This window comes from Dreissena polymorpha, chromosome 9 (genome assembly GCF_020536995.1).
Source record: "Dreissena polymorpha isolate Duluth1 chromosome 9, UMN_Dpol_1.0, whole genome shotgun sequence".
NCBI classification, from domain to species: domain Eukaryota; kingdom Metazoa; phylum Mollusca; class Bivalvia; order Myida; family Dreissenidae; genus Dreissena; species Dreissena polymorpha.
The window spans coordinates 9,156,817-9,180,077 of NC_068363.1; the positions used below are offsets into that span (position 1 = coordinate 9,156,817).

At 36.2% G+C, this 23,261-nt stretch overlaps 1 protein-coding gene across 3 annotated transcripts; it reads left to right on the forward strand.

Moving 5' to 3' along the window:
* Nucleotides 1-571: 571 nt before the first annotated feature.
* LOC127846583 (glutathione S-transferase theta-3-like) lies at nt 572-21,575 on the forward strand. Of its 3 annotated transcripts, none has more exons than XM_052378013.1 (4): nt 572-1,640; nt 6,795-6,925; nt 20,004-20,123; nt 20,820-21,575. In XM_052378013.1, the coding sequence occupies exons 1-4, from the start codon at nt 1,401-1,403 to the stop codon at nt 21,175-21,177; spliced, it is 849 nt and encodes a 282-aa protein (XP_052233973.1). In that variant the 5' UTR covers nt 572-1,400; the 3' UTR covers nt 21,178-21,575. The 3 variants fall into 3 exon arrangements, with proteins under 3 accessions (XP_052233973.1, XP_052233971.1, XP_052233972.1); XM_052378011.1 differs by lacking the exons at nt 20,004-20,123; nt 20,820-21,575 and adding exons at nt 9,205-9,324; nt 10,028-10,783 and having other exon boundaries at nt 581-1,640; XM_052378012.1 differs by lacking the exon at nt 20,004-20,123 and adding an exon at nt 9,205-9,324 and having other exon boundaries at nt 589-1,640.
* Nucleotides 21,576-23,261: the final 1,686 nt, after the last annotated feature.

Consider the following 23,261-nt stretch of genomic DNA (forward strand, 5'->3'; position numbering starts at 1 on the left):
GTAGTTGGTACATGTTCAAATGTAATGTTTAAATTCATTAAAATACAAGTCAAAATTAATACATAGTTCAATACTCAAAACGTTGGTTTTAACATATTTTTTTTAACATCTGTTAACTTAATAATGACTTGCTTAAAATAAGACTCTCTTAAGAACTTTATGAAAATGGGCCCTGTTGACATTAAGTCGAACAAGAAATTAAACTGCGTTAAACTACCATTGTCTTAACCCATTTATGCCTAGCGTCTAGAAAAAAGGCCTTGGCAAACAGCGTAGACCCAGATGAGACGCCGCATGATGCGGCGTCTTATCAGGGTCTTCGCTGTTTGCTTACAGGAATTTCTGTAAGAAATATTCTAAATATAGAAATTAATATATTAGACATCCCTAAGTTTGGAAATAAATTGATCCAATTTAGAAGGATGAGAGAGTCCTATAGGCATAAATGGGTTAATACTAGTATGTTATTTTTGTGCGGACAATGTATTTGTAGTTTTCTCAACACCGAGATTGCCCAAAATATAGATCTACCGCATGTATGAACAATTTATTCCGAGTGATAACAGTTTTTTACTACGTATTTTGCCGAATGTCAATATACTTCTATTATCTATTGAATATTTGCAAGGACTTTTGAAAAAGAAGACACGTTTCATGCACGCACGTAAGACTGTGCATTTTGGTAAGGCGATTAGATTAAATCAATAAAATGGAAGGCTATCTAACTGATAAAACGTGTCGAGGATTTTAAAACATTTATGTTGTAATGATTGCGATGACATGACGATAAGATTTGATGTCCACCTTGTGATCCATAGGATTTGAGATCGATTTAAGATTGGAGGTACTAGTTAAACCCAGGATTTGGACTCAAAGTTTCATATAAAGACAGCGTCTTTCGCTGTACACGAGTTAAATCATAGGTTATAAATAAGTGCATAAAATACAAAACTGAATCTTATGACAAAAAGATGCGTTAAATGAAATTTTAAGCGAAGATACGGTAAGTAGTAATTGCCATTTAAAACATGTGCATAGTTATTGAATGATTTTAGATTGATCATATATGTTTCATTTTCGATTTCTGCAATATAGGTTGTGGTCGCAACAAGGGACGTTTGTAAAATTGGCGCATGGTTGAATTGTACCAAGTGTTAACGTTGAGAGCAAAATATTGAAAAAAAAAACACAACGTGTATTCTTGAGAGATAATTAATATTCAGCAACATCTCAGGTCAAGACTTAAATGTGAAATGTAACTTAAATTTGTGAAAAAAATAATACGTGTACATAGACACCATCTGGATATCGTTTCTTAATCCAGTAAATATCGGTAAAAAATATATATTTATAAAAACAGTGCTATTTGTGTAAACAAATCATAAAAACCGTCACCAAGCATGGACGAGGAAAATTCAAAAGAAAACGGCGAAACGCCCCATTCCGATACCGATGACGAAGAGCCCATCGACCGAGAGGCGGCCCACTTCGCCAGCAAGTTCGCCAGCCGCCGCCACTCCGCCATGGTGTTCTCCTCAAGTATGAAAGCGGGTCACAACGGCTTCCACCGGCGGCCTGTGGAACTCTACCTCGTTCGCATATATCCGGCGTGCCGCGCCGTCTGGTTTTACATGCTGCAGGTAGGGTGACGATTGAGGTACTTTTGTTTTGCCTGTTTTTATTACTTGTGTGATTGTGTTTTTTTTAAGTGAAGCTGAGGTTTATTTGCTGTTGTTTTGGGTTGTTGATAAGCTATTGTTCAGTTGTTGGTTGGGTTATTGTTGCTCTAATTTGATTTGCTGTGGTTGCAGTGTATTTGCGTAGCTTTTAGTTGGTTGTGTTGTTCATAAACTTATTTTTGTTGTTTAGTTATTGTTATGGATGGTGTTTGAATGTTATCGATAGTTTTCTGATCATAAGTTGTTTGTTAAGATTGTATTGCTGCTGCTGTTTAGTTAGCATTGTCTTGATTATATTTGTAGTTGTTAAAGTTGTTGTTTTGCTTTTGTTGTTAAGCTGTTTTTGTTGCTTAGTAGCTGTTATTGTTTCTGTGGTTATTTAGTTGCTTTAATTATTTTGGCAGTATTGGGAAAGAAACGTGTCACGTGTTTAACGAAAATTACACTTATAATGTCAAACAGTTGTGGTGTAGGCGACAATATCGTTTAAATAGATAACCTTAATTAACCTCATACGGTCCATAATTAGCTTTCCGATGACCATATTTATATGCATTAAAAATGACCCTCTAGAACGTTAACTTACTTCATGTTTAATATTTATTTAATGAAAAGGTATGTCTGTAGGCAAATGACGAGTAATCTATGTATTTATTACAGATGATACACAATGTATTCGTTTCTATTAAGCTGTAGAGGTAGTTTCTATGCTTTACACAAATATTGACACAATATTTAGCATGTCCGACTCGGACGTATAAACCACTTTAATTTGGAAGGTGACAACGCGTTCTTTATGCATGCCAATACGAAACCAGGTGTTTTTTTATCTGATTTTGGGGAAAGAGCCTGGCCTTTTTTGAGGGGAAAAATCGCGCGAAACGCCGGATTTTGGGGGAAAAAATCACACGAAACGCTGGATTTTTGGGGAAAATAAGGAAAGTCTTAAATAATCAATTGCGCATATTTTACTGTTTTTTAAAACAAATTCAAGGAAACAGAAAATTTAATTATGCAATATTTTTTTATATTTTCTACACTGGATCAGGTTAACTTATATATTTAAAGGTTTAAAATAAATAATTTTTTTGGAGGGGAAAATTTACCAGCTTAGCCGATTTTCGTCAGGTCACAAAGAAGGAAAAAAAAACACCATTGAAACAGAAAATAATACTTTTCGTTGATCCACGGATACGCAATATCTTTTGTGCACTCTTCTGAAATAGTAACGTTCGATTATTACTATTTAAGCATTTTTTTGTACAGCGTTGCATTGACCTGATACCCTCAATCTCTACGAGCATAAACTATTCGGGATTTTCGTAATTAAGAAGTTGTCTCCCATTCGGGTAGGTATCACGAGTATCCCGAGTAAAAAGCGAACCGTCTAAAATGCGTTTATGACTCAAATCCGCGGATATGACCGAAAAGTGCGGATATGGACGAATATAAGCAATATCGACACTTTTTCTGCAATGTTCATTGAATAATACACAATATGTATTAAATATTCAAGGTAAAATATCTTATATGTGTTTGTTACTATATATTATAGTTTATTGGTACGTAAACATATGCACGTTATTGTATTTATTCAAATGAACAAAGGATATTGTAGTGCTACATATAAATGTTTCAAGAATGATTATAACCATTATATTAGCGTTATTGAAAAGCAATGCATGTCCTGCATTTTTTTTTTCGTTAATATTTCAACAGTTCATATCCAATATCCCGAAAAGTTAAAATAAGAAGCCTTTATGTTTAAAATTAATATTACAGCTGTTACATTCACTTATTAAACATAATATTAACGGAAAATATAATATTTAATCGGGACATGCCTTGCTTTTCAATAACAGTGCAACTATAATGGTTATATGAACATGATGTGGACAATTTGGATTATTACTACAAAACATGCTACCTGTCTGGTACTTACGAATGGAAATGTAGGGCAGAGGTGACAGGGAGATTTCCTGGATGTGGCTGTCTTAATATACACTGCTTTCTTTCATGTTTTGTTACTAGTTTGCGCTGAGGTTAATTGTCAGTAGGAATTTTGTTTCGGTCAACAGAGTTTGGACCGATTCCGTCTCCAAAGTGGTCGGAACAGACTTGAGTATACGCCGTTGGAAATCATTTTTTCCGGCTAATTGCTGTCATCCAAGCTTTTCTTGTAATGAGTCTTTAGGCAATTTATGTAATGTTACTTTTGTTGAAAATGTACCTATTATACCGCTACAATTAAGGCATTTGACGATGGAACAGTAGTATTTCCCCATTGTTTTCCTTAACACCGGAAGTAGGTATACCTACCCGCACGAACGACAACTCTGTCAAGACGGAATAACGAAAATCGGGACATATTGTTTAAGAGTTTAACTAAAGATTTTCGGTGGGATAATGACGTCATTGTGTCAAAAAAATGTCGTCATTTCACAGTAAAAAATATAGATATTTTTCACTGTTAATTTTCACTGTTTGAAACATTGAAATTATCAGTTTTTATTCACTTATATTTCTCAATAAACCAGCGAAAAGCATAAAATAAATAGTAACAATCAAATATACGATATTTTTACCTTGCATAAGGTTATTATAGCACTACAAATAAAGATCCATTATTGGATAAACCACATTCGTCGATTTTTGAAAAATGCCACTTGAAACGGTGACATTTCAGACAATATTTACTGCATTCAAAACATTCAGTATATTTAAATAAACATTTTTATTTCAAATAAAAATATAACCAGGGAAAAGTTACATCATTAATTAATTGTGGTCTGGTGATAATCGGTCCAAAAATATTTTCTAAAGCATATTGTATATCTAAATACTAAAGTTTTGAGACGACATCAAGAATAATAATACATTCAGTATATTTATTAAACATTATGTTAACTTATACAACAAAACATATGTGGTGTCGGCATGGTTATATTGTTTGTGGTGTGTAGCCCTAAAACAATCTTCTGGCACTTCGTCATGTTCGCGGATATGAATTAAGAGTTTGAAAAATTATAATGCCTTTTTAATTGTTATATTTTGAGACAGTACTAACAAATATAAACAATATTGTGTGTTTTTTTTAAATTAAACATCGTAGACAAAAAGTCGATATTGCCTGTATTTGTCCATATCCGCACTTTTCGGTCAATCCGCGGATATGGGTCATAGACGGACCGCGTTTTACATGGGATACTCGTGATACCTACCCGAATGGGAGACACCTTCTTAATTACGAAAAGACCTAATACGCATGAGTTGTTTCCCATATACCGTAATTACTCTATGTGTTCGGACACTCTAAGTTTTCGGACACCCCCTTTTTTAGCAAAAATAATTATTTTTCGTGACTCTTTATTTTCGGACACACGAGTTTTCGTCTGTTATTTATGTCTCTTAGTTTTCGGACAGTATATTCTACAGCGCTATTTTACCTAATTTCAAACCTGTTTTCGATATCTAATGACACTTCGATCATGGGGTTTTACAACCAGATTAACATCATAAAACATTGCGGGTGCATGCCTGAGGGCAATGATGGACCATTACATTTGCGTTATTGGGTAAATAATCTTGTAAACCGGTATTAAACAATGGTCTCGACCGATAACATAAGCGTTATGACAATTATCAGGGGTAGTGCCAATTAACAGTTCAATTATCTACCGCAATGGTACTACCCCTTCTCAGGAAAATTACTGTGACAAATACTAAATGTTTCAAATTGTGATGCACCCTATTACATGTTTTACGAACAATGGAAGGTGTTACACAACAACTATCGGAAATGAACAAACACAGAATTCATAGTTTGCTTTTTTATTGCGTTAATTACAGGTTCATACAAGCGTGTATCGGTACATCACATGCTCAATTTTGAACTCGTTGGTCAAAGTACAACCTTGAAGTAACTATCTGTCAAATAAATTAAGCATTTACAATTATTTTAAATGCAATGCAAACATGTATAACTGTAATTTATACTATACGGCATGGTATTTTACAAGCGCGTGCTATTACCGGTAGTCGTTGAAACAATTGACGGTATTTGCGAACACTTCCATTTTCGACTCTAAGTTTCGGACACCTGTACTTTGTTAATATTTTTCGTATCTAAGTATTCGGACACGAAAAAAATAATTTTTTTTATGTGTTCGAAAACATAGAGAAATTACGGGTATGTATCATTTTTGCTCTTGCACTTGATGAACGAGTCAATTTACAATATACCGTAATTATTTTTCGGACACTTAAATTTTATTTTTTTTTCGTGTCCGAAAATTTAGATACGAAAAATATTCAAAAATTACGAGTGTCCGAAAATTTAGAGACATACATTTTATGGTAGTTTGTCAATTATTGTAATGAAATAAAACCAATTATAAATGTGCAATAATTTTATTGTGTTGCACTCTCCTTTCCCTGCTTCAAATCAAGTACAACTTCACTTATTTGCAATCGCTTACCTGAAATGGTTTGTAAAAAACGTCATAAAAACAACCATACAGCTTCCTGAATACTATAAAACTTCAAACGCTGTTGGGTGAAACCATTGTTTATTTTACAGGTATACATTGTAATCTACCCAATAATGCAATTGTAATGGTCCATTGCCCTCAGGGCATTCTATGCCAGGTTTTATTACGTTAATCCGGTTGTAAAACTCCATGATCGAAGGGTCCCAGATAAGCGAAAACAGGGCAGAAATCTAGCAAACTAGCGCTGTTAAATATACTGTCCGAAAAATTGGAGTCATTAATTATGGAGAAAAATCCGTATGTCCGAAAATATAGTCACGAAAAATAATTATTTTGGCTAAAAAAGAGGGTGTCCGAAAACTTAGAGTGTCTGAAAACTTAGAGTAATTACGGTACGTGAGGTATGGTTCAATCGATAAGATTCCAGTGCGGCCTCAAACCTAGTTACCGTGAAGGTATTTTCATGTAAATGTGTTTGGTTGGTGTCCTGTAATAATTATATCAATGCACTGCGGTCATTGTCGGAATGGAATGATAATATCTGCAATATTTAAATAATTCAAATACAATTTCCCTCTGTCAACATTTTTTTATGATGTGCATATTGAACCTAAATGCATTTCAGCACAACATCCCCCATATCCTGGTGGACATTGATTTCTCGCAGGGGGAGTCACAGCTACCGGATGTGGTACGAAAGCAGCCCCACAGGGAGGTTCCAATCATCGTGGACGGCGACTTTGTCGTCTTTGACGGGTAAGTCGACTGTTTAGATTACAAAGTAAAAAACAAGAGTGACAAACTGTCACAAGATACGCCCGTTTCAAGGTTTTGGACAACTTGATAACTTTACCATGACCCATTTTTGAACTTGACCTACATATCATCTAGACACAACTTCTGAATAAAGTTGGTGAAGATCAGATGAAAACTATTTCAATTAGGGAGCTTACACCATGCTTATTGCTTAAAATGCACTAAGTGACCTCGTGATCTAGTTTTTGACCCGGCATGACCCATATTTGAACTTGATCTAGATTTTGTCTAGACACAACTTCTGACCAAATTTGGTGAAGATCGGATGAAAACTACTTTAATTAGAGAGCGGACACCATGCTAAATGCTTAAAATGCACTAAGTGGCCCTGTGACCTAGTTTTTGACCCTGCATGACCCATATTCGAACTTGACCTAGATATTGTCAAGATACAACTTCTGACCAAGTATGGTGATTATCGGATGAAAACTACTTCTATTACAGAGCGGAAACCATGCTAAATGCTTGAAATGCACTTAGTGGCCCCGTGACCTAGTTTTTGACCCGGTATGACCCATTTTCGAACTTGACCTAGATATTGTCCAGATACAACTTCTGACCAAGTTTGGTGAAGATCGGATAAAAACTACTTCAATTAGAGAGCGGACACCATGCTAAATGCTTGAAATGAACAAAGTGACCCGGTGACCTAGTTTTTGACCCGGCATAACCCATTTTCGAACTTGATCTAGATATTGTCTAGATAAAACTTCTGACCAAGTTTGGTGAAGATCGGATGCTAAATGCTTGAAATGCACTAAGTAACCCTGTAACCTAGTTTTTGACCCGGCATAACCCATTTTCGAACTTGACCTGGATATTGTCTACATAAAACTTCTGACCAAGTTTGGTGAAGATCGGATGAAAACTAGTTGAATTAGAGAGCGGACACTGCTGTGGACGCCGCCTGCCCGCCCGCCGCCAAGGTGAAACTATAATACGTCTAGTTTTGTTTTAAACGGGCGTATAATAAAAGCACACATTTGTATAGCTATCGTCATTTACAGTACATATATTACCACAACTCAAATCGAACCATAGGTCCCGAGGAAGACGTACTGCGTTTTATGTTTGCTTTGAGTAAGCTTAATCGTACATATCCATAAAAAACATTAGCGTGGGTCTAGTCGCCCCTCCTCCTTTCAGCCCTATAAACATGTTCCAGGCACATACTATAGCGCCACATTCCTCCCAAAATTTGACACAAGAAACAAATGCCGCTGCAGCCATTACGTTTTGATAATAATTTCGAGCATATAAGCTATATCGCTGTTGTCATCAGAGTGCAGTGCTAGCCACGTTACTGCATATTGTACAATGCGTGTGTAAGTTCATTTATTAGTGATTATAGTATAAATCAGTACGGGTACTAGTAAGTCATGCAAAATTAAAAAAATATATTAGCGAAGTTTAAAATATATATATTAGCGGTCTCACTATGTCTTGAAATGGTGGGTTATTATTAAAAAATAAGGTAATTATCCGGTCGATGTTTTCAATTTCAATCTCGAACAATTATCTTGAATAACTGACAGAGAAAGACATATTGGGGGTCCAATAGAGGCACTTGAAGTGTATTCTTTAAATAATAACAAACAAATTATAATTTTTATATGAAAAAAAGTTAAAGACAGACCTGCTCAAGCAGAATTATCAGGTTTAATGCTTTCGAGTGAGCATTTACATGTAGTTATCCTATTCTAAAGAAATGAGCATGCCTAGAAATTAAAGTTTTCCATTTCTGAGTGCTTTATCATACCAACTGAGTATACACATTTGATACTATTACAAAAACAATGTACGACGTTTGATATACTTTGAAAGTATTTCTATCAACTCACGTCCACAGCTTAGATGTGCACACTTTATGCTCGTGTGATACTTTCTTCATTTCATTAATACATCACATACCGAATAACTTGTACTCTCTCTCTGACGCAAGTCGGGTTTCTATCCGTTTTTTTTATAGGATCATATCTCAAACATACAAGCATCCATTCTTAATTTGTATAGTTCGTGAAGATCAGTGTAATTTCATTTCATTATGTACATTTCGCATCACGTTACCGTATACGCACCTTACTTACGCATGCACGTGCTTTGCATGTGTTTTGTTGTCGTTTCACAAGTACAGTTTATTCAAGTATATTTCGATTTTCGTTTATTTACTAGTACCACAGAAGTAAAAAGCTTTAAGGAATGTAGTTTTTGTTTGTTAGACCGGCCATTCTGACGTACCTTGCCACGACGTACACTCACCACGCCGGATATGGAATCACCATGCAGACGAGAATGTTGAGCGAGTCCATCGTCAGCTGGGCCAACTCCGAACTGCACAGGTCAGTAGACCACCGAACCTTACTTAACCCATTTATGGACTAGTGGACTCTCCAATCCTTCTAAATTGGATCAATTTATTTCCAAAACTTGGGATGTCTAGTATATTTATTTCTGAATATAGAATATTTATTACAGAAATTCCTTTAAGCAAACAGCGCAGACCATGAAGAGACGCCGCATCATGCGGCGTCTCATCTGGGTCTACGCTGTTTGCCAAGGCCGTTTTTCTAGAAGTTAGGCATAAATGGGTTAATCAACTGTCTGATCATTCAAAATATCGTAATTACATCCATTTTGTTAAAAATTTCAAAGACATGGTTTCCACAAACATAACCTTAAATATGGTAGGCAAGTCGGAGAAAAAGGGGGTTTCTATAATTTATATTTAATATGCAAATCTCATTTCCAAGGATTTCAAATGGCAGAAATCTTTCATATCTACTCGTAACATATATTTAATTTAAAATAAAAGTTATTTTACGAAATTGATCGACTGTATCAAAAATTATCGAAACTTTACCTGGACCCCCCCCCCCCCCCCGAAAAAAAGTTAAGGGCGGAACCAAAACTAAGGGTCTGTCTGTTAGTGGAAACACACCACTGTCTTAGCCTTATGTTACATCGTCGCGTGCTAGAAATATTATTAAATGATGTTGTACTTTATATAAAAAGTTTCGTAATAATTTAAGCAAATCTTTTCAGGGCAGTTGGCTTTAACTACATTTACCCACAGTTCCTCGATAAATACACACTTCCGGATGAGCGCGCAAATGAGGCTTTAATTGAACATGGACTGAAACAGCTGAGTCATCATTTAGAACTGCTGGAAATGAAATATTTGGAAAAATCGACTTTTCTAACGGGAAATAGAATCACAATAGCAGACACTTACGTTGCGACGATTCTGTTACAAACTGAATGGCTGGGGACAAAACTTAGCATGTGGCCCCACGTGGAAAAATGGCTGTCACGAGTGAAAAACCAAGTGTTTTGGGATGTAGTGCATTCGTCCCATACCGTGTTCCTACGAGAGCTGGAGAGTCGCGCATTGTTCGATTAATACATTTAACGTTTTGTTGATATATTTATAAGAAAATTTAGAACTTTGATTTCAATAGACTTTATGACCAGCGAATCCATGGTTAGAGCAAATTATTTTTTTACTTTCAGACTGAAAGCTCTCGATCGGCTTGAGCATTCATGCAAAAGTGTTTGACTATTTCGCATGCCACAATGTGAACGTGAATACTAACTTCCGCTTGGCGGATTATCTATGTTCAAATTCATACATATTTTTACATTATCTGTGAAATGGGATCCATACTGCAAGTACAATTTTTATGTCATATCAAGCATGTACTTATGTTATTCCATGTAATTTCTACTCCATTAATTATTGTGTATTATTCGCATATTACACGTTACCGCATTCATGTATACACACTTTATTCACGAATACATTTGGTTTGCTTGTGAATTCTGTCCATATTGTATACACGTGTAAATCTGTTGAAGTATATAGAGTTGAGAATGTATTCTCTTAAAAAAGTTTTAAGAGATACGCATACGCACGTTATCCAGCCTTTATAAAAAATTGTACAAAAATAAGGGTTGGCATAATAAAATTTAAACAAGAGCACCGCATAACGGGTGCCACGCTCGGCTGCGAATGCTTGTCAGATTATTTTTTTAGAGGTCACAGTGACCTTGACCTTTGACCTAGTGACCCAACAAGAGATGTGTTTGTCAGAAACAAAATGCCCCCTACTGCGCCGCATTGAAATAACATTTCTATTTATCATTTGGCAGGTATAGAAATCATCTCCCTTTCAAGGTTATTACTCCCCCTTGAATTTTGTCCAATCCAAACGGGGGTGGGGGGGGGGGATTGGGAGGGTCTCAAAGTCAATTTTGGCCATGTAAGACATCAATGACAACCAAGGCCTGTGGTTTAAAAGAGATCATAGCCAGAGTTGATCATGTATCTATGGACATAAGTCCACAGGTATGTAATGAATATCAAAGAAATTATAGTTGTATCATTAAAAAAAAACTTTGACAAATCAATCATTTGGGTTATGAATAATCAAAATAGTAAATCTGTACAGTAACTGTGAAAAGAACTTCAATTCTTGAGTAGGAAATATATAATGAGATTTAAAATTATATAACTTTCTTCCATTGAAAATAATTTTCTGTAACACATCTCTATTTTTGGTAGCAAATAATTAAAAGCCACTACCGTGACTGTAGATTCGCCACTCAAAATGTGCAGCTCCATGAGATACACATGCATGCCAAATATGTAAAGTGGCTATGTTCAATATTGAATAATTTTCTCCCTTTTTAAAGCTTATTACTTCCCTTAAATCTGTATTTTTTACCATAGACCGTAAAGGATGACCTTGACCTTTTACCACAATGTCTTTGTCAGAAACACAATGACGCCTACTGCGCCGCTTTGATTTATTTAACAAAATATATCTGTGGGCAGGTCAGATAACTATGTCCATTTAAAGCTTATTACTTCCCTTGACTTTGTTTTTTCGACCCTAGACCTTGAAGGATGATGTTCACCTTGAAATTTTACCACTCAAAATATGCAGCTCCATGAGATACACATGCATGCCAAAATATCAAGGTGCTTTCTTCAATATTTAAAAAGTTATGGCCAAAGTTAAGGTTTTAGAACGACGGCGGACGACGAGCTGGCTATGACAATAGCTCGGATTTTCTCCGAAAACAGCATCGCTAAAAATCAATAAGGTTAACAATGAAACTTTAGAAACTATTATCAGTTTTATTTGTTTTAACAATAAAAAAGTAACTATAAACATTAAATGATAAAAAATGGGATTACCACATTGGAATTGTCAATTGGGGTATAAACCGATTTTAAGGCTAGCCGAAACACAAGCGTCAAGTTACATTACCAGGACAGTCATTAAAAATGGCATTTGAGTATGGTTTTGTCGTTTTTAGTCATTTCTGAGAAAAACACATACAAGAAAACTTGATTGACCGACCGAATAGCAACCAAAGCAACGCAAATATTGTTCAGAGGGCCAATCTTAAAACCATAAAGGCAAAGTGGAACATAGAATATTACAATATTATTATTATTCCTTTTTTTATTTGTTGTGTATATAAAATGCTGCCATGTAAATCTATGCGTTTTATGTTGAAATCCATCCATCCATCCATCCATCCACCCAACCACCCAACCACCACCCAACAAACAAAACAAAAGAAAGAAGAAAGCACGACCCTCAATCAAGACGGAAGTTATAGGACGGGCGCGAGGCCCTGGCAGTCACTAATCGCGCTAGCGATATCTATCGAGAGATAGAAGCGAGATGAGAGAGAGAGAAGAGAGAGAGAGAGAGAGAGAAGAGAGAGCAGAGATCTCGCTCTCTCTCTCTCTCTCTCTCTCTCTATCCTCTCTCTCTCTCTGTCTCTCTCTCTCTCTCCTCTGTCTCTCTCTGTCTCTCTCTCTCTCTCTCTCTCTCTCTCTCTCTCTCTCTCTCTCTCTCTCTCTCTCTCTCTCTCTCCTCTCTAAATATCTACAAGATAAAAAATATCACCCCAAACACATTTTTATCAAAGGAGATGCGTATTTTACTCTTATGTTTATCTGCATTGCTTAGCATTATGATGTGATGAAACACAAGGCTTATGAGATGAATCAAATAAACAAAACGATTTTTTAAATGGCAGGCTGATAAAGACTTTAGGTCCAGATTAGTTATATATACTAACAAGAGGGCCCTATATAGTTCGCTCACCCGAGAGGATTTGGTTCAATTAATCTTTTCCAAACGTCAAACTTGACCTAGATATTGTCCAGACAAACATCCTGGACAAGTTTCATCATTATTGATCCAAAACTCTGGCGTATGGAGTGTTTTTGTTTTTGTTAGATTTTAACTGGTGACCTATATTTTGAGTTGACCCCCCTTACCAAACGTCAAACTTTGCTTACAAAAATAAATATTTTGACCAAGATTCATAAAATCTGAAGTAAAATTGTGACCTCTAGAGTGTTTACAAGGATTTTGTATAATATAATGAAAATTTGGACAATCTAAGGGCAATAATTATGGAATTAATTATGTGATTTTGCTCATTATCAAACTTGACTGAGATCTTTCAGCAACTTTCATGAAGAATACTTGAGAAGTGTGAATGCTAGAGTGTTTACAAACCAATGTGGAAGAACAGACAGCGGACAAAGACCAATTCTAAAACCTCACCTGAGTAATCAGGTGAGCTAAAGTGTGTTTCACCGATCTGAGCCATTTTCCAACTTGTCCGAGAAATCAATAAAACCAATGTATTGACTAAGTTTCACGATGATTAGGCAAAAAATGAGACTTCTATAGTGTTCGATCACAAGGTTTCTCTCTAGTCACATACGGAAAACTCCCCCCCCCCCCTGGCGGCCATGTTTTTTTACCGATCGTGACCATTTGCGAACTCATCTGAGAGATATATAAAACCAATCATTTCACCAAGTTTCATGATGATTGGGCAAAAAAATGTGACTTCTATAGTGTTCACAAGCTGTTTTACTATATAAATATAAGAAAACTGCCCCCGGCAGCCATGTTATTCAACTGACCGGAACCATTTTATTACTCAACTCTCGTATCAAGAAAACAAATGTTATTACCAAATTTCATGAAAATTGGGCCAAAAATTTGACTTCTAGAGTGTTCACATGTTTTCACAATATACATATTGAGAAAAATGCCCCGCCAACTGGCGGCTATGTTTTTCACCGATCTGGACCATTTTCGAACTCGTCCGAGATATCAATAAAACCAATGTTTTGTCCAACTTTCATGATGATTGGGCAAAAATTGTGATTTCTAGTAAGTTTCCAAGGTTTCTCTATAGCCAAATAAGGAAACCTGCCCCGCCCACTGGCGGCCATGTTTTTCAACGGACCATAACCACTTTTGAACTCAACCAACATATCATTAAGGCAAACGTTTTGACAAAGTTACATGAAAATTGGGCATGAAATGTGACTTCTACAGTGTTTACACGGTTTTCTTTTTTTTGACCTAGTTTTTGACCCGGCATGGCCCAGTTTCGAACTCGACCGAGATATAATTGGGACAAAGCTTCTTACCAAGTTTCACGAAGATCGGAAAAGAAATGTGCCCTCTAGAAAATACACTGTATTATTATGACAACATTAATAGTCAAAGGGGAGTAACTACTGTAAACTTAAATGCCATATTTAGAAGAGTTGCCTCGCATGTTACATTACCTTAATGCATGATTGTTTACATGCCTTTTTACTATATAAATATATGGCAAACTGCCCGTCCCCCTGGCAATCATGTTTTTCAACGAACCGGAACCATTTTCGAACTCAACGCTCATATCAAGGAAACAAATGTTCTGACTAAATTTTATAAAAATTGGGCCAAAAATGTGACTTCTAAAGTGTTCACATGTTTTCACTATATACATAAGGAGAAAAACGCCCCGCCCACTGGCGGCCATGTTTTTTCACCGATATGGACCATTTTCGAACTCGTCCGAGAAATCAATAAAACCAATATTTTGACCAACTTTCATGATGATTGGGCAAAAATTGTGACTTCTAGAGTGTTTACATGGTTTCTCTTTAGCCAAAAAGGAAAACTGCCCCGCCCACTGGCGGCAATGTTTTTCGACGGGCCGGAACCACTTTTGAGCTCAACCAACGTATCATTAAGACAAACATTTTGACAAAGTTACATGAAGATTGGGCATGAAATGTGGCTTCTATAGTGTTTACGAACAAATGTGGACGGACGGACAGACGATGGACAAAGACCGGCCACAAAAGCTCACCTGAGCAATCAGGTGAGCTAAAAAGAAATACCTTATAACGAGAGGACCTGAAAGGCCCAAATTCGCTCACTTGAAATTCTAAGGACTGATATGTTCACACCCAAACAATTTTCATACACATCCAAGATATCATTTAAACAAATACTCTGACAAAGTTTCATGAAGATTCATGCAGCAACATAAGGAAAAATGCCCAGCCCCCACCCCCCCTGGTGGCCAAATTTTTCGAGCAACTGGAACCATTTTCGAACTTGTCCAAGATATCATTGGGACAAACCTTCTGACAATGTTTCATGGTGATCGGACAATAATTATGGCTTCTAGAGTGTTTTACTATAGCAATATATGGAAAAATGCCACGCCCCCTTTGCGGCCATGTTTTTCCACCAACCGGAACCATTTTCGAACTCATCCAAGATATCATTGGGACAAATCGTCTGACAGTTTCATGATGATCGGACAATGAATGTTGCCTCTAGAGTGTTGGTAGGTTTTACTCAAGCAATATATAGCCATATTAGGAAAAATTCCCCGCAGGGCCTGATTAAGCTGTTTTGGAGCCCAAGGCTACATATGTTACGGGAGCCCCTTCCCTCTGGCCCCCTTCTGTATATTGAAAATCATACTTAATACTACAACTAAAAGATCAGATATATATATATATTTATGCAAAACAAGTTACACAATGTATAACTATTTGATGAACTGAACTTAACATACATTTTACATGTAACAGATTCCAGCCTAACTCTGTTTTACGACACTTCAGGTGGCAAAAGTGATCGATCATGTGTGATGTCTAATTCTCGGAGGACTTGACATTCAGTAGACAGTAGCCCAATTCTGTCAACCTTTCCTGAATCACAGTGTTCCATTGATAGTTTTTCATGCGTGATTATATTAGAAATGACATCCTACCTGTACAATTATTAACTGAAGTTACATGTATTCGTAAAGCGATGGAAACGTTTGGAAAAGTTGTCTGTAGTTGACCTCCATCAAACTTCAGCAGTTCACTTATGTGGGTGATGGTTCTATCTTGGTCTGATTCTAAAATGGCTTTGAACTAAAATAGTTCATTAACAGAAGACGCACCAATGTCATCTGGATAAGACTCTATTAGATGCGTTGCACTTTTCCGTAGATCATCCAAGGTGAGAGACTCAAACTCTGGCATGAAACCAAATAGTTTGTGAATACCAGAATATGCGCTCAAAGTTCAACAGTGAGACAATCCACTATGCTGTAGAATGTGTTAACTCGAAAATTGTCGCGTGCACTTCGCTTCAAATTCGCATCTGGTGTCGTACTCTCGTCACGAAATAGTTTCCGCCGTTTCTTACGCGTAATCGCATAATTATATTCGTTGATTGCAAGAGACGCTTTGGCCTTCTCTCCAATGTCGTCAAACATGACCAGATGTTGTCATGACCATACAGGAAAGTCGTTTAATATACGAGAAACTAATGGTTCTTAATGGATATACATGTACAACACAGAAAGACAATTGATAGCGTAGTAAATCAAAGCGAACTAAACGGTTACAATTCGACACACATCGGGAAACTGGTAAAATCATAGACAATTACTAGTGCTTTCCAGATAGTCAATTGCGTAGTAAAGAAAGATCATACATTGGAGAAACTGGCCTTCCGTTGGGGGCCCCTTGACAATCGGGGGCCTAAGGCTGCAGCTATGTAAGCCTAGTGCTTAATCCGGCCCTGATTCCCCGCCCCCTGGTGGCCATGTTTTTAAAGCAACCATAACCATTTTGGAACTCATCCAAGATATCATTGGGACAAATCTTCTAACGTAGTTTCACAAAGATCGGAAAATAAATGTGGCCTCTAGAGTTTTAACAAGGTTTTACTATAGCCATATAAGGAAAAATGCCCCGCCCCCTCGTGGCCATATTTTTCAACCAACCGGTATCATTTTTGAACTCGTCCAAGATATTTTTGGGATGAATCATCTGACCAAGTTAAATGAAGATCGGACAATAAATGTGGCCCCTATAGTGTTAACAAGATTTTACTATAGTCATATAAGGAAAAAATGCCCCGTCCCTTGGCAGCCATGTTTTTCAAGCAAACGCAACCATTTTTGAACTCATCCAAGATATCATTGAGACCATAGGCCAGGCGTTGAACATGCCAAATAGGCAGAATGTCATACATTCAACAAAAGTTCAAATTACAAAGTCATTATCGTTTAAAATTTATTAACCTATATGTACAATTGTAGCTTAATATCATCTGCAAACGTTGGCCATACAAAAATTGGCCTCATTTCAAACGTTTAATAATAACAAACTGACAATTCGGACAAAATCGACAGTTTTTGCTAGGTAGGACAAAAACCCGCACACCAATCTAACCATAACCATCTGTGTAAATGCGTGCTTACAAACAATACTATCACAATTTATCGCTTAACATTGATGAAAAAGAGTTAAATAAACAACTTACCCCTAAAAACTTATTCCAAAAGTTTATATTTTCTTTGCAAAAACTGTTTAACCCTATTTTATTTACTTGAAAACGAATATCGCCAATCATGCTCTTGAACCCGGCTTTGCAGTGAATTACACTGACAGAGCCAGGCACAATCAACAACAACAACGACGCTTTGGCAAATGGTGACCGCTGATTACTTTCACAGAATGGATGTAACTAAATGAAAAATACTCATTCCGATTGTATTGGAATTAGTTTTTAGGAACAAGTTGTTTATTAAACTCTTTTTCATCAATGTAAACTAATAAATTGAGATATTGTTCGTACGCACGCATTTGCACGAAGGGTTATGGTTAAATCGGAATTCGGAGTGTAGGTTTTTGTCTTACCTAGCGAAAACTGTCGATTTTGTCCGATTTTTCACTTTGTTATCCTTAAACGGTTGAAATGAGGCAAAACTTTTTATGGCCAACGTTTGCAGATGATATTTAGCTTCAGTTTTACATATAGGTTTATAAATTTTAAACGATAATGACTTTGTAATTTGAACTTTTTTTTCTGCCTATTTGGCATGTTCAATCCCTTGTCTAACTATTATATATCATATACGATTTTTTGGTGTGCCGGATCCCTATGATTGAGACCAATCTTCTGACCAAATTTCACGAAGGACAATAAATGTGGCCTCTGGAGAGTTAACATTGCAAATGTTGACGCCGTACGACGCACAAAAGGTGATCACAAAAGGTCACCATGAGCTAAAAAAGATATTCAACGTATATCCGGATGTGAAACAAAAGGTTGAACATTTACATCACTTAATATTTAAATTGAAAAAAATTGTTAAATTGTCTTTGTCTTTAAAACCATCTGAGCAAATATATCAAGTGCTAAAACAAAGTGCTCTTAGGTTAGACTTTGTAAATATTTCGTTTGTCTAAGAAGAAATCTGAACAAATCCCCTGAAATTGTCTGTTACTGTTTAGTGTACACAACACCAGCGTTTCTTCATCTAGTCTTACGCATACAAAGATGTGTGCAGGAACATTTTATTAAACCATAATTATAGATACACATATATCTTTATGTCAATTAATAAACGCAACAGGTACTGTATACAGTGGTTAATACAATTATACAACAAGAGATTCGTTTTTCAGAAACACAATGCCCCCCCCCCCCTACTGGGCCGCTTCGAAGCCTATATTTGACTTTTGACCTTGTAGGACGACCTTGACCTTTCTCCACTCAAAATATGCAGCTCCATGAGATAAACATGCATGCCAAATATCAAGTTGCTATCTTCAATATTGCAAAAGTTATGGGCAAGGTTAAAGTTTTCGGATGGACGGACAGACTGACGGACAGTCTAACCGTTATATGCCACTTTGTATTTAAAAAATTCAAAAGGGCAAACAATGAAACTCCGGAAACTGTATAAAGAAAATGTTGCACTCTTACTAACTTCTTGTATACAGAACAGTAACTATGAACATAAAATAAACAAAAATGGGATACCCACATTGAAACAGTCAATGCAAAGCATTTGGTTAAAACCAGTTTTTGCCACTAGCCAAAACTCACACTACAACCTTTCCTTAACAAAGAAAAGTAACTGATGGACATGGAATTTTGTTTTGTCGTTTTGAGGTCATTACTGAGCTAGTAATGATAAGACAACTTGTTTGACCATTCTCATAGCAACCAAAGCAACCCCATTGTGCTCTCATCTGAATATTGTTCAGAGGGACAAATTTAAACCAAAAAGGCAAAGAGGAACATAAAACAAATATAACTGAATCCACAACATATATACAAATGAGGTGTATAAACCTAAATGTTTATCTGTATTGATTAGTAGCATGCTAGGATTAAATCATGGCTCATGAGATAAATTCAATGAATAACATTATTTTTTTAATGAAATGCTTCTTATGACCTCAAATCCATATTAGATATATTTAAAACAAGAAACATGTTTTTACAAGAGCTGTGTTTGTGAAACACAATGCCCCCTACTGTGCTTTGAAATCCCACAGCAACTATTTTAGAGAAATCACATACCGAATAACTTGTACTCTCTCTCTGACGCAAGTCGGGTTTCTATCCGTTTTTTTTATAGGATCATATCTCAAACATACAAGCATCCATTCTTAATTTGTATAGTTCGTGAAGATCAGTGTAATTTCATTTCATTATGTACATTTCGCATCACGTTACCGTATACGCACCTTACTTACGCATGCACGTGCTTTGCATGTGTTTTGTTGTCGTTTCACAAGTACAGTTTATTCAAGTATATTTCGATTTTCGTTTATTTACTAGTACCACAGAAGTAAAAAGCTTTAAGGAATGTAGTTTTTGTTTGTTAGACCGGCCATTCTGACGTACCTTGCCACGACGTACACTCACCACGCCGGATATGGGATCACCATGCAGACGAGAATGTTGAGCGAGTCCATCGTCAGCTGGGCCAACTCCGAACTGCACAGGTCAGTAGACCACCGAACCTTACTTAACCCATTTATGGACTAGTGGACTCTCCAATCCTTCTAAATTGGATCAATTTATTTCCAAAACTTGGGATGTCTAGTATATTTATTTCTGAATATAGAATATTTATTACAGAAATTCCTTTAAGCAAACAGCGCAGACCATGAAGAGACGCCGCATCATGCGGCGTCTCATCTGGGTCTACGCTGTTTGCCAAGGCCGTTTTTCTAGAAGTTAGGCATAAATGGGTTAATCAACTGTCTGATCATTCAAAATATCGTAATTACATCCATTTTGTTAAAAATTTCAAAGACATGGTTTCCACAAACATAACCTTAAATATGGTAGGCAAGTCGGAGAAAAAGGGGGTTTCTATAATTTATATTTAATATGCAAATCTCATTTCCAAGGATTTCAAATGGCAGAAATCTTTCATATCTACTCGTAACATATATTTAATTTAAAATAAAAGTTATTTTACGAAATTGATCGACTGTATCAAAAATTATCGAAACTTTACCTGGACCCCCCCCCCGAAAAAAAGTTAAGGGCGGAACCAAAACTAAGGGTCTGTCTGTTAGTGGAAACACACCACTGTCTTAGCCTTATGTTACATCGTCGCGTGCTAGAAATATTATTAAATGATGTTGTACTTTATATAAAAGTTTCGTAATAATTTAAGCAAATCTTTTCAGGGCAGTTGGCTTTAACTACATTTACCCACAGTTCCTCGATAAATACACACTTCCGGATGAGCGCGCAAATGAGGCTTTAATTGAACATGGACTGAAACAGCTGAGTCATCATTTAGAACTGCTGGAAAAGAAATATTTGGAAAAATCGACTTTTCTAACGGGAAATAGAATCACAATAGCAGACACTTACGTTGCGACGATTCTGTTACAAACTGAATGGCTGGGGACAAAACTTAGCATGTGGCCCCACGTGGAAAAATGGCTGTCACGAGTGAAAAACCAAGTGTTTTGGGATGTAGTGCATTCGTCCCATACCGTGTTCCTACGAGAGCTGGAGAGTCGCGCATTGTTCGATTAATACATTTAACGTTTTGTTGATATATTTATAAGAAAATTTAGAACTTTGATTTCAATAGACTTTATGACCAGCGAATCCATGGTTAGAGCAAATTATTTTTTTACTTTCAGACTGAAAGCTCTCGATCGGCTTGAGCATTCATGCAAAAGTGTTTGACTATTTCGCATGCCACAATGTGAACGTGAATACTAACTTCCGCTTGGCGGATTATCTATGTTCAAATTCATACATATTTTTACATTATCTGTGAAATGGGATCCATACTGCAAGTACAATTTTTATGTCATATCAAGCATGTACTTATGTTATTCCATGTAATTTCTACTCCATTAATTATTGTGTATTATTCGCATATTACACGTTACCGCATTCATGTATACACACTTTATTCACGAATACATTTGGTTTGCTTGTGAATTCTGTCCATATTGTATACATGTGTAAATCTGTTGAAGTATATAGAGTTGAGAATGTATTCTCTTAAAAAAGTTTTAAGAGATACGCATACGCACGTTATCCAGCCTTTATAAAAAATTGTACAAAAATAAGGGTTGGCATAATAAAATTTAAACAAGAGCACCGCATAACGGGTGCCACGCTCGGCTGCGAATGCTTGTCAGATTATTTTTTTAGAGGTCACAGTGACCTTGACCTTTGACCTAGTGACCCAACAAGAGATGTGTTTGTCAGAAACAAAATGCCCCCTACTGCGCCGCATTGAAATAACATTTCTATTTATCATTTGGCAGGTATAGAAATCATCTCCCTTTCAAGGTTATTACTCCCCCTTGAATTTTGTCCAATCCAAACGGGGGTGGGGGGGGGGGGGGATTGGGAGGGTCTCAAAGTCAATTTTGGCCATGTCAGACATCAATGACAACCAAGGCCTGTGGTTTAAAAGAGATCATAGCCAGAGTTGATCATGTATCTATGGACATAAGTCCACAGGTATGTAATGAATATCAAAGAAATTATAGTTGTATCATTAAAAAAAAACTTTGACAAATCAATCATTTGGGTTATGAATAATCAAAATAGTAAATCTGTACAGTAACTGTGAAAAGAACTTCAATTCTTGAGTAGGAAATATATAATGAGATTTATAATTGAAAATAATTTTCTGTAACACATCTCTATTTTTGGTAGCAAATAATTAAAAGCCACTACCGTGACTGTAGATTCGCCACTCAAAATGTGCAGCTCCATGAGATACACATGCATGCCAAATATGTAAAGTGGCTATGTTCAATATTGAATAATTTTCTCCCTTTTTAAAGCTTATTACTTCCCTTAAATCTGTATTTTTTACCATAGACCGTAAAGGATGACCTTGACCTTTTACCACAATGTCTTTGTCAGAAACACAATGACGCCTACTGCGCCGCTTTGATTTATTTAACAAAATATATCTGTGGGCAGGTCAGATAACTATGTCCATTTAAAGCTTATTACTTCCCTTGACTTTGTTTTTTCGACCCTAGACCTTGAAGGATGATGTTCACCTTGAAATTTTACCACTCAAAATATGCAGCTCCATGAGATACACATGCATGCCAAAATATCAAGGTGCTTTCTTCAATATTTAAAAAGTTATGGCCAAAGTTAAGGTTTTAGAACGACGGCGGACGACGAGCTGGCTATGACAATAGCTCGGATTTTCTCCGAAAACAGCATCGCTAAAAATCAATAAGGTTAACAATGAAACTTTAGAAACTATTATCAGTTTTATTTGTTTTAACAATAAAAAAGTAACTATAAACATTAAATGATAAAAAATGGGATTACCACATTGGAATTGTCAATTGGGGTATAAACCGATTTTAAGGCTAGCCGAAACACAAGCGTCAAGTTACATTACCAGGACAGTCATTAAAAATGGCATTTGAGTATGGTTTTGTCGTTTTTAGTCATTTCTGAGAAAAACACATACAAGAAAACTTGATTGACCGACCGAATAGCAACCAAAGCAACGCAAATATTGTTCAGAGGGCCAATCTTAAAACCAATAAAGGCAAAGTGGAACATAGAATATTACAATATTATTATTATCCTTTTTTTATTGTTGTGTATATAAAATGCTGCCA